The sequence below is a fragment of the Haematobia irritans genome, chromosome 1 (genome assembly GCF_050003625.1).
Source record: "Haematobia irritans isolate KBUSLIRL chromosome 1, ASM5000362v1, whole genome shotgun sequence".
In the NCBI taxonomy this organism is placed as follows: Eukaryota; Metazoa; Arthropoda; class Insecta; order Diptera; family Muscidae; genus Haematobia; species Haematobia irritans.
Window position 1 is genome coordinate 234,691,398 of NC_134397.1, and position 17,224 is coordinate 234,708,621.

Below are 17,224 nucleotides of genomic sequence, written 5' to 3' on the forward strand. Positions count from 1 at the left end.
AACGCAACTAACTTAAATTAAAGCAAATGAAGATGACAATTGTTCTTACGGCGAATTCAATATAATGAAAGATATGAAGAATGAAAATTAAAGTCGGCTTTACACTAAGAAAAGTAGGTAAATGTGAAATTCAAAAATATTGATAAATTCAAATTATTAATATGAAAAATTGATATAAAAATGATATGAAATTAAATTAAATGAAATATAAAAAATATAAGAAATTAAATGAAATGAAATATAAAAAAAATTAAAAATTTGAAAAAATCAAACCACTGTTGAATGTGAATTCAACATGCTCCGGGCCCGAACTGATGATGAGTTGCAGATGCATCCACTGATGACTGCGCCAAAAAGAGAGTGTTGAACTTTGATGAAGGGATAATTGTCCAAGCACGCTGCTGAATCGTCTATTACTTTATGGATTAGGTCTCTACCGATGATGCCATGTATCGGTCCAAAATCATGTGGCATAGGATGGGCCCACATATCTCTGGTAACGCCATTCGTTTCTAACAGAAAAGGCAACATTTCGTCTTCAACTGGTGGAGGGATTTCAACTTGAAGCTTATCGACGAAAACCAAATCTTGCCACCATGTTTTCTTCTTAGTGATGATTTGGAAAACCCCAAGTGGAAGATGTTTGACCCATTTTGACCGGAAGTGGAGATGCTCGACCGACTCAAATCACACGTGTGAGTGGCGAACACCTGGGTTAATGGCCAGTGTTAAGGAAATTTTTTGGTCACCCGCAGCCAATTCACAGAGTACTACCGGTAAGATGACCTGACAGTCGGTTCCATGAGGATGGATCGCTGGCTTGTTTTCCATGGTGAAGCGACGTAATTTTGAAATTGGTGCTGTGGCAACTTCACGGACATCTTTTGCCTTTTGAACTGCCATCACTTTTCTTATTGCGATGGGATTTTGCGATGCTGGCGTTATTTGGAGTTCTTGGTTGCCGCTGATCAGTTCATAAAGCTTTGCAAGAGTACCATCGGATATCATCTGTTGAAGTTTTGCAGAGAACCGTTTTAACCCTGGTGGCGAATTGACATGGACATCTTCGTGATGGAACATTGTATGGTGTAGGCGAGAGCAAACACTGCAACGATTGCTCGAATGACAATCATCAAGTTGGTGCCAATCAGTCAGGCAGTTTAGGCATACATTCAAGTTCTTTGCCACTTCATACCGCTCTTTGGGCAACATCCAACGGAATTCTGGGCAACGTTTTAGGAGGTGGTTTTTTAGAGCAAAGTTGGCATCTTCCTCGGCGTGGTGGAGCGCTGCGAAGAGAAAGAAAAAAAAAAGAAACGAAACAAAACAAACATGTACAATGAGTAATTGGGTTCTCTAAAATATGATCATCGGAAAAACAGTTTATTTGTTTTGATTCAGATTGGACTCGTGTGTTGGTAGGACACAAAGTTTTACGATTGGACGAGTTATTATTCCCGTTTGAGTTTTGATTTCCGCGACGCGCACATTGCCATCTTTACCACGAATTACTTTTGTGATTCGACCCAGTCTCCACTCTGTCGGAGGCAAGTTGTCCTCTGCAACCACTACAAAATCATTCTCTTTTAAACTGTTACGGGTGGTTTTCCATTTATATCGTCTCTGGAGTTCGGTGACGTATTCTGTTTTCCATCGCTGACTAAATATATGTTGTATCATCTTCAACCGCTTCCATCGGTTTATATAAGACAAATTCTCCTTGGGAGGATCCTCGGGGGCTTCAGGATGAGCTGTGAGAGGGGCACCGCGCAAGAAGTGTCCTGGTGTCAGTGGCAAAAGTTCATCAGGGTTTTCAGACAAGGGCGATAGCGGTCTTGAATTTAGAATGGCTTCGATTCGAATCAATATGGTGTTGAACTCTTCGTACGTAAAGTTTAGATTTTTTACGATCTTCTTGAGATGAGACTTCATACTACGAACGGCTGCCTCCCATAATCCTCCCATGTGAGGGGCGTAAGGCGGAATGAAACTCCAATTGAATCCGTTAAGACCGAATTTTTCAACCAAGCAGTTCTTAGAATCTTTAAGAAACTTATTGTGCTCTTGTAGTAGCTTGTAGCTGGCACCAACGAAATTCTTTCCGTTATCGGAAAACATGGTTTTGGGTAAACCTCGGCGTCCAGTGAAGCGAGTAAAAGCTGCTAAGAAGGCATCGGAAGAGAGGTCAGAGCAGACCTCTAAGTGTACTGCACGAGTAGAAAAGCAGACAAAGACGGCCGCATATCCTTTCACAGTCTTTGCGTTACGTAAAGTTGACGTTTTTATAGTAAATGGACCAGCAAAGTCAACTCCTGAATACGTAAAAGGTAGTGAAAATGTTACCCGTTCCCGTGGTAAATCTGCCATAATTTGCTGCTGAAATTTTCTTTTAAACAAGGTACATGTTTTGCACAATCGGATGCATTTTCGAGTATGATTTCTAAGCCGTGTAATATAAAAGCCTTGTCGAATAGCTCGTAGCATTACATTATATTCTGCGTGACAAAGAACTTCATGGGTATATTTTATCAAAAGAACTGCAAACGTAGACTTTTCAGGAATGAGGATAGGATGTCGCTCATCATAAGAGAGACCAGAATACTCCAAGCGTCCTCCAACTCTCATGAGACCATTTTTATCCAAAAATGGGCATAAAGCACTAAGATTGCTTTTGCTTCGTAAAGGATTTTTATTATGAAGACACTCATATTCATTGGCGAAGTAGGTCTGTTGTGCTAGTATTATAACACGATTTCTCGTCTGGATAATTTCTGACGTCGATATATCTAGATTCTTAGGTCGAGAGTCACACTTTTGACCAATTCGAAACACATAACTCATCACTCTTAAGGCACGAATATATGATGAAAATCTGGAAATGATCGGTTCGCTGTCGGTAATGTGGAAATTAGAAACCTTTTTCGTCTCTAAATCTATTGGGTCGAAGCTACGAGGTTGTGGCCATGCTGCAATTGGTGTCTGTAGCCAATCAGGACCATTCCACCATAGCTTATCTTGTATTAATTCAAGAGGTAAGCGACCTCGTGTACCCAAATCTGCTGGATTGTCTTCTGTTCTGACATGCTTCCAAGTATGTTGATCGGTATAGTTGAGAATCTCAGAAGTACGATTTGCTACAAATGTTTTGAGTGTTTGAGGCGATTTTTGGAGCCACCCCAAAACTATAGACGAATCTGTCCATAAAAATAGTTCATATTTGTAGGAAAGCTTCTTCGTCAATGCTTTCACTAGGTTGGTGAGCAAAACTGCTCCACACAATTCTAATTTGGGTATAGTTGTGCGTTTTATCGATGCTACTCTGGTTTTGGCACAAAGTAAATGACTGGAAAAAATTCCCGCATTTTCGGTTCTTATGTATACAGCTCCACAATACGCTCTCTCCGAGGCATCGCAGAACCCATGGATTTGAACTTTGCTGCCTGGATAGAAGTCAACCCATCGGGGTATTTTAAGTGTTTCTATGTGATGAAGATTTTCTCGGAATTTATTCCATTGGGCAAGAATATGTGGGGGAACAGCTTCATCCCAATTATTATTTCCTTCCCAAAGTTGTTGCATTAAAAGCTTTGCTATTATGATGATAGGACTAAGCCATCCAAGTGGGTCGTAAAGACGAGCGATCACCGATAGGATTTGACGTTTGGTAACAATTGGAGATTCGGAGATGGAAGATGCGACATAATAGAAATAATCAGATTTGGCATTCCACCTTATGCCTAAAGTTTTGGTGGTACTAGAATCCTCAAACTTTAAAAATTCTTCGTCCAGAAGATCCTCCCGGGCCACCTGCTCGAGAAGTATAGGACTGTTTGATGTGATTTTTCGAAGTGGAAATTTCGCGGAAGCTAGTGTGTTTATAAGTTGAAATTGTTTTTCCCTTGCTTCTTCCAATGTATATCCACCTGATAAGATGTCATCGACGTAAACTTCATGCTGTAATATCTTTGATGCATGGGGACTTAAATGCTCGCAATCTTTACCCAACTGTTTTAATGTCCGTATTGCGAGGAACGGCGCGCAATTAATGCCAAAAGTGACGGTGTTTAATTCGAAGGACTTAACAGCTTCCTTAGGATGAGGACGAAATAGAATCCGCTGGAAAGGGCGATCTCTTTTATGAACCTCAATCTGGCGATACATTTTCTCGATGTCACCTGTAAACACGAACTGATACTGCCGCCATCCATTGATGATTTGTACAATGTCAGATTGTAAGATCGGACCAGGGTACAATACATCATTTAATGAAAACCCACTGCTACTCTTTTTCGAACCGTTGAAAACAACTCGTACTTTTGTAGTCTTACTCTCTGGCCGAATAACCGCATGATGGGGCAAAAAGAATGAGTTTTGCTTGCTGTCTGTAGTTTCGAAATATTGTATCTCTGTCATGTGATTCCTGTCAATATAATCTTGTAAAACTTGGTCATATTGCAATTTCAAATCTGGAGTTCTATCCAGAGTTCTTTCCATCCGATAATATTGGGCTAACGCTAAGTTCCTCGATGGGCCCAAAAATATATTTTGAGGATACTCTTGCCGGAAGGGTAGCCGGACAACATATCTCCCATCAGGATTCCGAAAAGTTGTTTGCTGATATAACTGTTCGCAATATTCATCGGCTTCAGACTCCATTTTAGGTGATTGAATTTCTTCCAACTCCCAAAACTTCTTGACTTGCGAGCTGAGAGCAAAATCTTCAGAATCAGAAACTAAAGTCGAGAACGTATTAACTGCTGTTGTCGGTATGGGGCCGGACAGGTACCAACCAAATTGGGATTCTCTAGCTTCTAGTCCGGTTTCCAAAAATGATCGAATTCCTTTTAAATTTATTAATGGTAAGTAGTCGCTTCCGATAATAATATCAATTTGAGCTGGTTTGAAGAAATTCGGATCTGCAAGTTTTATATTATTAATATTCGGCAAGCTTTCAATTCGAATATTTTTAGATGGCAAGAAATGTGAAAGTTTAGAAACAACGATGGCTTTTACTCGAATTTTGAAATTAGAAATTTTCGAACTCAAATTTAGATAACATTGATGACTAGAACTTCCAACAATTGTTCCTCCTAATCCTGAGATTTGAGAACGATAATTGTCAACCGGTAAAGAAAGAGTTTGCTGGATCCTCTTTGTTACGAAACTTCTTTCGGATCCCGCATCCAATAATGCCCTAACCTCAAACCTTTCACCCGCATGTTCGATATTGACAAGAGCTGTTGGTAAGATCGTAGCTGCTTCATTTTGAGTAAAATGTGACTGAACCGACGCGGTTGGCTGAGATTGGGTTTGCATATGATGTACATTCGATGATGTTGAAGGTTGTGGTTCTGGACTGCTTCCCACTTCCTGAGTAACGTGAGAAAAATTCCTTTCTTTTGATTCCATATGAAGTAAAGTATGATGCTTTTTATTACAGGTAAAACATCCTTTATTACTTGGACACTTTGATTTTATATGATTGGATGATAAACAATTTGCACATATTTTATTTCCGTATACAAATTTCATTCGATCGCTTACTGACAAAGCCTTAAACTTTTCACAAAGTCTCAAGGTATGATCTCCGCTGCACTTTTTACAACTATATTTCTTTTTAGTGGATTCAAATTTCGTATGAAAAGTTTGAGATTTATTATTCATGTTTGGACGGCGCATGTCGGATACTGTTTCTAAAATTTCTAACCGTTTTGAGAGAAACTCATCCATCTGGCTCCATGTTGGAAGCTTTTTATGATCCGGCAATGAATCTTCCCAAGCTCGAAGAGTTTCTTCAGGCAATTTTGTTGAACAGTGATGAATTAATATAGGGTCCCAATTCTCGGTATTTATTTGATAAGAATGAAAAATTGATAGGCTGTCATTTATACCCCGCTGAATCTGTCGAATTGCTTTTGGATTTTCACTTTGAGCAGCTGGAATTCCAAATAATACCTTCATTTGTTGATGAACTAGTATTCTCGGGTTTTCATACCTAGTTTTTAGCGCTTTCCACGCTAACTCAAAATTGCTATCTACTAAATCAAATTTCTTTACGATTTGGTAAGCTTCCCCTCTTGTTTTGTTTCGAAGATGGTAAAGCTTTTGAGCAGGTGAAATCTCCGAATGGCTTCCAAATACTCCCCAAAATAGATCCCGGAATGCGGGCCATTTCGCATATCCTCCATCAAAAGGTTGTGTATCACAAGGCGGTAGTTTTAAAGATGAAAACCCTTGGCCTACAAACGATACGTCACGTCTGCTATCTTCCAGCGATGATTGCTGTTTCGATTTTAACCCATTAATTCGCACAAGACAGTCTCTGTATTTTACGTTGGCCTCATTATATTTTTGTTTTGCCGCATCTAGAACATCTTGTTTATATTCTCCCTCATCAGCTGTCATAATCTCCTCATATATTGCTGCTAACTTTTGCCACCTTTTCTCCAGCTCGTTTTCGTCCACTTCTAGCGTCACAGAATTTGTGGCAGGAGTTGGTTTGCAGCTCTCACAAAACGAAACTACTTGTTCCAAACAGAATAAAAATCTACGACGGGACGCCATATTGATGCAAGTCGACAAATTTAAATTGCAAAACTTTTTATTTTATGGTGAAATTTACTTTAACCTTGTAAAAGATTTATTTGCAGCCCAATTAGATTCCAATTTAATGTTTTTTCCGTTATTTTATAATATTTATAGTGGTTTGGCGACGACGCGAAATTTATTTTTAGATATATGCGCTCAAAAATGTTATTTGTGGTTCAACAGCGATTGTTTTGAATATTAAGTTTACTAATAATTGTGGTTTAATTCTCGTATATTGTTAGGTGAAAACAAATTGGCAATTTAATTGCTTTAAATTCGAAAAAATGGCAATATTATTGTTTTCAAATTGGTTAAATAATGTTGATTTGCATGATTTAGACCGAAAAAATGGGATATTGTTCTTGTTTCAAACAATTAATGAAAAAGTTTGATAAATTTTAGTGATTTTTCTTACAATCCCTAGAAATTTTACGAAATCCCAGAAAAACACTTCAGCGAAAATCGTTAAAAATGTCCAGAAATTTAAGTCATTTTAATTTTATTTTATTTCCACTATCATCCAAAAAAAAAAAAAAAAATTTTTTTACGACACCCCTATTTCACGTTATGGTAGGCAATCCCTATTAAAATTTTTAAATAATGATTTATTTTTTATATTTTCGGGTATTAATGTTCATTCCCACTAAAAAAAATCTTAATCTGCCAACCCTATTTTTTGTCGAGGTAGGCAATCCCTACATGCATGTGTGTGACGTCACACTGCAGTTGATGTTGATCAAAACAAAATCGTTGGTATGTGGATCGATGGGTGGGGGTACATGTTGCCAATTAGATTATTATGTTGTTGTTGTTTATGTTGATAGTTTACCGTAGTTTTTTTTCTTTTTAACTTTCGTTGGTTTCTTAATTATTTCGATTTCAACTGAATGTTTTTAATATACGTAGGTATGTTTGTATGTATATTTATTTTAGTACCGGCATGTAATGAATATGTTTGTATGCTTGTATACCCTTTTTAGCATAAATATTTGTTGTTAGGGACAATTTTTTAAAGAAAATTTGTAATAATTTTGTATTCAAACAATATATTTTATATAGGTTTAAGCAGTATGTAAGGAAAATAAATGGATCGACTCACCCATTATGTTGATGTTGCTGCATGTTTTTTCCCCAATTTTTTTCACTATGTTGGTGATATTCACTTACAATTTTTTTTGAATATATATTATAAATTATGTTCAGTAATTCACAATAATAGTTTTTCTAGTCTTTCACCCAAGTTTATTAGAATTTTTATTAGTTTTTTTTTTCACTATTTTCTACCACTTTTTACTCCACTAAAAATTTTCCGTCTGTCCGCTTTGACAATCAATCACTTTTGTCCTTTCTTCTTCGATCAATCGTTTCGCTGTATGAACTGTCACTTGAAACGGAGCTGTGTTCAGTTGGAGTGTGGTCAATTTAGCGTTTTTTCCACTTATATTTTTATTGTTCTTTATCACAACATACGGGTTTATATGATTATTTATCCACTTTTCTTTCAACTTTTTTCAGGGTTTTTGGATTTATAACTGGATTTAATATCTTTGTTGGTAGAAATGTTCACTTTTCTTTAGAATACCGTTTAATATTTCTTTATCAATATTCTTTATTTTTTTTTTGAGGTTTTTTCCACTTGTATTTTATTGTGGATTTACGAACACTTAGAGATGATCATGAAATAAGAAAACCAATTACCACTGCACATACCTGATTTGATTCCTTACTCTTTTTCTCACTTGGACTTCTTGATGAGGTTTTATGATGATGATAATGATGACATCAATTTTCACTGTTGGCGCTCCTTTTCTGGTAGGATGCCCAATTTTTTGATGTTCAATATGTAAAGCACAATCAATCGTTGCAACGATATTTGTTATTGTTTTTAATATGCTTTTCACAGTTTTTGATTCGTCTTTACTGTAGACAAAATACGATGTTTTTAAGCATAGAAAGCGTTGATGTTTTTGAAAAATTGGCGATTTCAAAAACTCTTGTACACACTATGATGGTGTTTTCACTGGTAGAAAGTTTTTGAAAATTTGACGATTTCAAAAACCCACTGGTACACATCTAGTCCTATTCTTTAATAGGATGTTTTTTCGAAGGACCATATGATGAACTCTTCACCAGTTGGCTAGGAGTTCATTAAATATTGGGGTTGAAAGACGGCTCCGACAAAATAATAACCAAAGAATTCGAGTTTAATTCAAAGGTGGATTGAACCGACTTTATTGAGCTGTTAAACGCAACTAACTTAAATTAAAGCAAATGAAGATGACAATTGTTCTTACGGCGAATTCAATATAATGAAAGATATGAAGAATGAAAATTAAAGTCGGCTTTACACTAAGAAAAGTAGGTAAATGTGAAATTCAAAAATATTGATAAATTCAAATTATTAATATGAAAAATTGATATAAAAATGATATGAAATTAAATTAAATGAAATATAAAAAATATAAGAAATTAAATGAAATGAAATATAAAAAAAATTAAAAATTTGAAAAAATCAAACCACTGTTGAATGTGAATTCAACACACATAATAAAAAAATGGCTGCTGGTAAAATTTGAACCAGTGGTCTTTATTTTTTTATTCAAAATAATAAAAATTATCTCAGGAAGTAGATGACAGATATTTTCCCAAGCAGATCAGTTCAACCAGTACGCTTCCCACAGATAAATGTAAAGATTTTAACTATGAAGACTACATCAGATTCTGAGTTTGTAAGAGCTATTTTTTGTTTGAGTTTTAGATTAATCATAAACATCTCTTGTAAGTGTGCAAGAAAATTATGAAATAACGCCTTGATTTGAAATTTATAATCTGTGGATTTTCGTCCCAATTATTTAAATGACTACGAGAAGTAAAATCTGCAAATTGTGCATTCAATTTCAAGCAATTTTCATGATCAGTGCGCCTTCAATACCCTCAATAAGTGAAATCGGTCTTTATGAAGGCCTTACCAAATGGACCGATAAAACTAAATCATATACACTTTGTTATGGGTCTAAAATGCCAGTATATTTTCAATTTGTGGATAATCGGATAAAAACTACAACTTCTAGAAACCCTAGGATTTAAATCGGGAGTTCGGTGCAAAATATCTTTCCATATTATTCAGCACATTTAATTGTAGTTCTAGAATCTCGACCCAAAATCGGAGGGCCGGTTTATAAGGGGGCTATATCAAAAACCGTACCAATACTCAATATATTCGGCACACCTCTTAATGTTCCTAGAATACCTCTAGATTTCCAATTTCAGGCAAATTGGACAAACACTACGGATTCTAGAAGTCCAAGAAGTAAATCTGGAGATCGGTCTATATGGGGGCTATATCGAAACATGGTCCGATAATCACCATTTTCGGCACATCTCTTTATTTTCCTAGAATACCTGTAGATTTCCAATTTCAGGCAAATTGGGTAAAAACTACGGATTCTAGAAGCCCAAGAAATAAAATCGGTGGATCGGTTTGTATGGGGGCTATATAAAAACATGGACCGATAATCACCATTTTCGGCGCATCTCTTTATTTTCCTGGAATACTTCTAGATTTCCAATTTCAGGCAAATTGGGTAAAAACTATGGATTGTAGAAGCCCAAGAAGTAAAATCAGGAGATCGGTTTGTATGGGGGCTATATCAAACCATGGACCGTTACTCACCATTTTCGACACACGTCTTTACGGTCCTAGAATACCTCTAGATTTCCGATTTTAGGCAAATTGGATAAAAACTACGGACTCTAGAAGCCCAAGAAATAAAATCGGGAGATCGGTTATATGGGGGCTATATCAAAACATGGACCGACACTCACCATTTCCAGCATACCTCCTTAAGGTCCTATAATACCTCTAGATTTCCGATTTTAGGCAAATTGGGTAAAAATTTCGGATTCTAGAAGACCAAGAAATACAAGAGATCGGTCTATATAAGGGCTATATCAAAACATGGACCGATACACCCTATTTTCGGCACACCTCTTTATGGTCCTAGAATACCTCTGGATTTCCAATTTCAGGCAAATCGGATAGAAAATACACTTTCTAGACGCCCAAGAAGCAAAATCGGTAAATCGGTCCATATTGGGGCTAAACCAAAACATGGACCGATAGGCACCATTTCCGGTACACTTTTTGATGGTCCTAAAATACCTCAAGATTTCCAATTTCAGGCAAATTGGATAAAAACTACAGTTTTTATAAGCCCAAGACCCGAAATCGGGAGGTCGGTTTATATGGGGACTATATAACAACTTGGATGGATACAGCCCATCTTCGAACTTGACCTGCCTGCCAACAAAAGTCGAATCTGTGCCAAATTTCATTATATAGCGCCATTATTGAAGGTTGTAGCGTGATTACAACAGACAGACAGACGGACATTCTTAATTGTCTTACAATTTCTCAAGAATATATATACTTTATATAGTCGGAAATCGATATTTCGATGTGTTACAAGCGGGATGACAAACTTATTATACCCCGGTCACCATTCTATGGTGGTGGGTATAAAAATATAATTACGGTCCGATATGAATTAATTTTTTCAAGGCTGTTAGATATACTAGTATAACGTACAAAATTTTAACCGAATCGGACGAAATTTGCTCCTCCAAGAGGCTCCAGAGGTCAAATCGGTTGAATTTTGCTCCCGCAAGATGCTCCGGAGGACAAATCTGGGGATCGGTTTATATGGGGGCTATATATAATTATGGACCGATATGGACCAATTCTTGCATGGTTGTTAGAGACCATAAACTTACATCACGTACCAAATTTGGACCGGATCGGATGAATTTTGCTCCTGCAAGATGCTCCGGAGGTCAAATCTGGGGATCGGTTTCTATGGGGGCTATATATAATTATGGACCAATATGGACCAATTTTTGCATGGATGTTAGAGACCATATACTAACACCACGTACCAAATTTCAACCGGATCGTATGAATTTTGCTCCTCCAAGAGGCTCTGGAGGTCAAATCTGGGGATCGGTTTCTATGGGGGCTATATATAATTATGGACCAATATGGAGCAATTTTTGCATGGTTGTTAGAGACCATATACTAACACCACGTACCAAATTTCAAACGTATTGGATGAATTTTGCTGCTCCAAGAGGCTCCGGAGGTCAAATCTGGGGATCGGTTTTGTATGGGGGCTATATATAATTATGGACCGAAATGGACCAATTTTTGCGTGGTTGTTAGAGACCATATACTAACACTACGTACTAAATTTCAACCGGATCGGATGAATTTTGCTTCTCTAAGAGGCTCCGCAAGCCAGATTTGTGGGTTCGTTTATATGGGGGCTATACGTAAAAGTGGTCCGATATTGGATATTTGCAATACCATCCGACCTACATCAATAACAACTACGTATGCCACGTTTCAAGTCGATAGCTTGTTTCCTTCGGAAGTTAGCGTGATTTCAACAGACGGGCGGACGGACATGCTTAGATCGACTCTGAATTTCACCACGACCCAGAATATATATACTTTATGGGGTCTTAGAGCAATATTTCTGTGTGTTACAAACGGAATGAAAAAGTTAATATACCTGGTGGAGAGTATAAAAAGTTAAAATTACCCATTAAAAATATGAAAAAACGAGTGTTATAAAAAATTAAATTAAATGAACTTCCTGTGTAATTAAAATGAAGAACACCTTTGGGAGGACATTTCTGGAAGTCTTTTGAAAGTCGTGCCTTTAGAAGAACTTCCAAACTTTTTTGATGGGTTAACATAGAATCGGGCAGCACTCAGCGATAAGAGAGAGGTTCACCACTGTGGTATCACAATGTACGTTCACTATATCTAACCTAAGGTCATTTGGTGCTAGATCGACATTGGAGACAGTTCTGACTGAATCACAAATGTCATTGTATTGTATTGGTTTCTGCGCAGATCACCAAATCCTACACCATACTTTTGCCTGAAAAGGTACAAAAGTCACCTTAAACTCCCTCCTCTTGGGGGAAAATGTGATTTCCCCAAATCCCTAAGAAATCATTAAAATGTACTAAAACTGAATTTATTTCTTTACCGCAAGCTAAATTGAAATCATCTGCAAAAAGGAGAGAATAAACTGAGACATGATACCCAACGTATATTGTAAACAATTTTTAAGTATTTCCTGCCAAACATTCATTCATCATCATCTAAAATGAACAAAAAAAAAAGGAAGAAAATATGCACATGGACCTCGGATCAGATACACACGTGCGCAATACCGTAATGGAATAGCCAAAGATTTACAAAACCAAAAAAAAGAGAATCTTAACTACAACCCGATGAAGATCAGTTTCATCATTAACCTGATCACAAAAAAGATGTTCGACGATGGAGATGAAGACACATCATCAACATAAGGCAAGACGATGGACATTCAACCAATTGGATCTTAAAATCACCATCATTTTCATCTCCTTTTGAAATCTTCACTCTGGCGAGAATTCTTTGCCAAGTGTCGATTGAAATAAATATAACGAATTATCTAGAGATTCATCTTTGCTGGAAAAATAATACACATATAAAATTAACTATAATTGCAACTCCATACAGGCAAGAAGGTATGATGCGCAAAACCACAGAAACAGAAAACAGCCTACAAATGGAAACCAACCAAGCAACCAATGTAGGAATGAAAAATGGTTGTTGGGCAAAAGTTTAAAGGTCGAAATTCCGATATGCAACAGACAAGCAGACAACAACATGCGGCAACATTCATAACCAATGGAAACAACGAAATGGAGATGGTCGCATGGACGGATGGATGGATGGATGAATCGAGACGAATGGTAAAGGGACAGACATGACATTGAATGCCATGGGGGTTGGTGGACGAATGTCCAAAAGAGGCTGTGTAGGGTCTTCCAAAGACCCTAGACTGAATCTTGGACAAACGGACGGACAATTGGAGATGCATGCAAGATGGAATTCAAAATATGCATTCACAGAGTTTATCTGTATCTCTCACTTTTTCAAAAACGAAATGAATATATGGGTGATTTAGATTTAACAAAACAACATCGAAAATAATGATACGCTTATGATGAAGCTCCCTCTCTCTCTCCCTGCCCCTGTGGCCCGCTCCTTTACCATGTATGAATGTATGATGAAGGCGAAAAACGTTGCAAAACTAAGATGACCCAACGCCTATCGCCGTCAGCATCATCAACTGTGAAGGCAACAAACATCATCATCAATACCACCAGCACCATATCATGGTCACCGTTGTCGTTGTCGTCATCATCAGCACCACCATCATCAACAACAGAGAACATAACAACATTACATGCAAGCCTCACTCGCAACATCAAAAAAAAAATTAAACCAGCAACACCATGACCACCATTTCGATTGGTGTTCGGTTGACCATTTTAACATTAACTTTGTATGGTGGTAAGGCACAGTGGTAATATTAAAAATCGAAATCCAGAATTCTTCTTATCAATCCAAAATAATCGGGCGAAATCAAATATAACCAATATTACAAAAATGTTGGAATTATAATACCTGAAACTTTTTGCCCCTAAATCACATCGTGGACCGAGGAAGTGAACCTGGAACTCGATATCCACATTCGTGGCCAGAGAATCCCCAAGGTTCTTGATGTGACCTATTCCTCTTTGGTAAACATTCGGAAATGGTAGCTAAAAACGTTGAGAGTAGAAACAAGATCCCAAAGGCATTGGCTTGTAGCACCTGGAGACGATACAAAATACCTATGATTCTATTCGTAGTCCCCTTATCGATTATGCGGTTGCCGATTGGACACCCAGTATTAGCGATATCCAATGGAGAAATCTTCAAACGGTGCAAAATACTGCGTTGCGGATTGTCACTGGCTATCACTCTAAAACACCAGAGCAGCATCTGCAACATGAGTCTAAAATGCTATCGGCGAGGAGACACTTCACCCTCCTTACCCAACAGTACCTGATAAACCACCCAAACCCTGCCACATCCAGGAGGTACCAAACGAAAGAGACAAGCCCATCCGGATAGATTTTGCGAAGGATATACAGTATATAGACCACTTGATCGGCAATGACAGTGATGAGGGAATAAGGACAACATTGAGGGCGGAACCCACGGCAGCGGTTCAGAAGGCTACAGGCTAGTATTATTCGAACATTTATCGAAACTATAAGAGGTTGGCACCAACTGCTAAATCTAACAACGGTCTCAAACCCGCCGCTGGTGCTAAAAAGCCCGAACATGCAATGGGTTCCTCCTCTCGCCACTAAGGACTCAAGTAGCTAAACCCGCTAAAATGTGAAAAAGGTACCTGAAGCAGACAAGAAGTTAAGGCAGCTGCTTCCGCTAAAACGGATGTCAAACCCGCAGACTCTGTCCACGATGCCCCTAAAAAAGGATGCTAAGGCTCCCATCGCATAACTAACTGCAGTCAAGAAGGCTGAGCTAGCTAAGACTGTTTAACACGCCGCAGAGAAACTAAAGGTTGTATTGTAGCCCCTGCGAATTTATTTATGAAAACAAATAGAAAAAAAAAAAACAAACAAATTATTAGGGTTAGACATTTAGGCTTCTAACATACTCCCAGTTCGAGGAAGCGAGTTGCTTCTCTGGATGAGTCCAGAGTGATGTATGTGTCACGTCTGTTGGCTTTGCCGGACACGCGAAGAAATGCCTCGTGATGTGAGGCGACTGTCCACAATTCGAGCAATTGTCGGGTTCAGAAAGGAGTGGTAACTATTCAAATACCTGGGAATGCCATATCTTAGCTGAGATAGCATCGACCTGGTCTCTCTAGGAAGCCGTCTCTCATCGTCGCTAACAGATGGTTGTCTTCCCCCAGCACAACGCTGCACTGGTAGGAATCTGTAACTTCTGAACCGCTGTCTTGTGTTCCGCCCTCAATGCTGTCCTTAATCCCTCACCACTGTCATTGCCGATCAAGTGGTCTCTAGACTGTATATCCTTCGTAAAATCTAACCGAATGGGCTTGCCTCTTTCGGTTGGTACCCTCTTGGATGTGCCATGGTTTGGGTGGTTTATCAGTTGCTATTGGGTAAGGAGGGTGCAGTGTCGCCTCGCCTATAGCATTTTGGACTCATGTTGCAGATGCTGCTCTGGTGTTTTAGAGTGACATCCAGTGACAATCCGCAACGCCGTATTTTGCACCGTTTGAAGATTTCTCCATTGGTTATCGCTAAAACTGGGTGTCCAATCGACGACCGCATAATCGATAATGGGACGACCAATAGACTCATATGTATTTTGTATCGTCTCCAGGTGCTACAAGCCAATGCCTTCGGGATCTTGTTTCTACTCTCAACGTTTTTAACTATCATTTCCGAAAGTTTACCAAAGAGGAATAGGTTACATCAAGAACTCTGGCCACGAATGTGGATATCGAGTTCCAGGTTCACTTCCTCTGTCCAGATTGGATCCGGGTCAATCAAAATCAACTCCACCGATGACGAAGATAAAGATTTAAATATTAATTAACCAAAATAGATTTAATTTTTAGTTTATAATAAATACCAAAAAAATAATGGAGCTTGGTGTAGATTTCTTATACAGCAAACTCATCAAACTCGTTAATAGAAGACTTTTCAACAGGGTTGATAAAGTGGACACTTTTGTGCTTTTTTTGATACATTTCGACTGCCAAAAGCACCGTGTCACGATCGCGCGCCATTTGGTACTTTTTTTTATCACAATTACTCTTTAGAGTTATTATGCCCTAACTGTTTCTCAGATATCAACTCAACTCTAAAAATTATAAATATCGCACATTGAAGAAATAAACATATTCCAAAATGAGGATATTTTAGTTTTATTACAGGATCTAAACATTTTTGAGAGAAATATTGTCCGTACTACATTCGTCCGCAAATGTGAAACGTGAAGTGTGATTTTTCCGCCACACTGAAAAACAGATTATTATGGATTTGAAACGCCCAGAAGGGTTGCCACAGTTGGTAGAATTTTACCAAAATTGGTAAATTTTTTACTATTTTGTCGATAGGTAGAATTCTTGACTTTGGTAGATTTTGCAAAGAATTACTTCTTCATAACCTTTTCATTGAAATAAACTTTTGAAAACATTTTCTTTAGAAATAGAATTTTATATAGAAATAAATTTTTGACAGAATTTTCTATAGAAATAAATTATGACAAAATAAATATTCTGTAGAAAGAAAATTTTGTCAAAATTTTCTATACGAATAAATTTTTGACAAAATCTTCTATGAAAATAAAATGTTGACAAAATTTTCTATAGAAATAAAATTTTAACAAAATTTTCTACAGAAAAAAAATTGTCAAAATTTTCTATAGAAATAAAAATTTCATAAAATTTTCTATAGAAATAAAAATTTTATAAAATTTTCTATAGAAATAAAATTTTGACTAAATTTCTATTTATCTCTAATTGTAGACAGAATTCTCTATAAAAATAAAATTTTCCAAAAATTTTTTATAGAAATAAAATTTTGTCAACATTTTCTATAGAAATAAAATTTTGACAAAATTTCCTATAGAAATAAAATTTTTACAAAACTTTCGCAGAAATAAAATTTTGTCAAAATTTTCTATACAAATAAATTTTTGACAAAATTTTCTAGAAATAAAAATTTTATAAAATTGTTCATG

The 17,224-nt window shown here is 37.2% G+C and overlaps 1 protein-coding gene across 1 annotated transcript; it reads right to left on the bottom strand.

Moving 5' to 3' along the window:
• Window positions 1–304: 304 nt before the first annotated feature.
• Window positions 305–8,048, bottom strand: LOC142219547 (uncharacterized). The gene is made up of 2 exons (XM_075288487.1): window positions 7,688–8,048; window positions 305–1,289 (listed from the first exon to the last, which is right to left on the bottom strand). The coding sequence occupies exons 1-2, from the start codon at window positions 7,689–7,691 to the stop codon at window positions 688–690; spliced, it is 606 nt and encodes a 201-aa protein (XP_075144602.1). The 5' UTR covers window positions 7,692–8,048; the 3' UTR covers window positions 305–687.
• Between the last annotated feature and the right edge of the window lie 9,176 nt (window positions 8,049–17,224).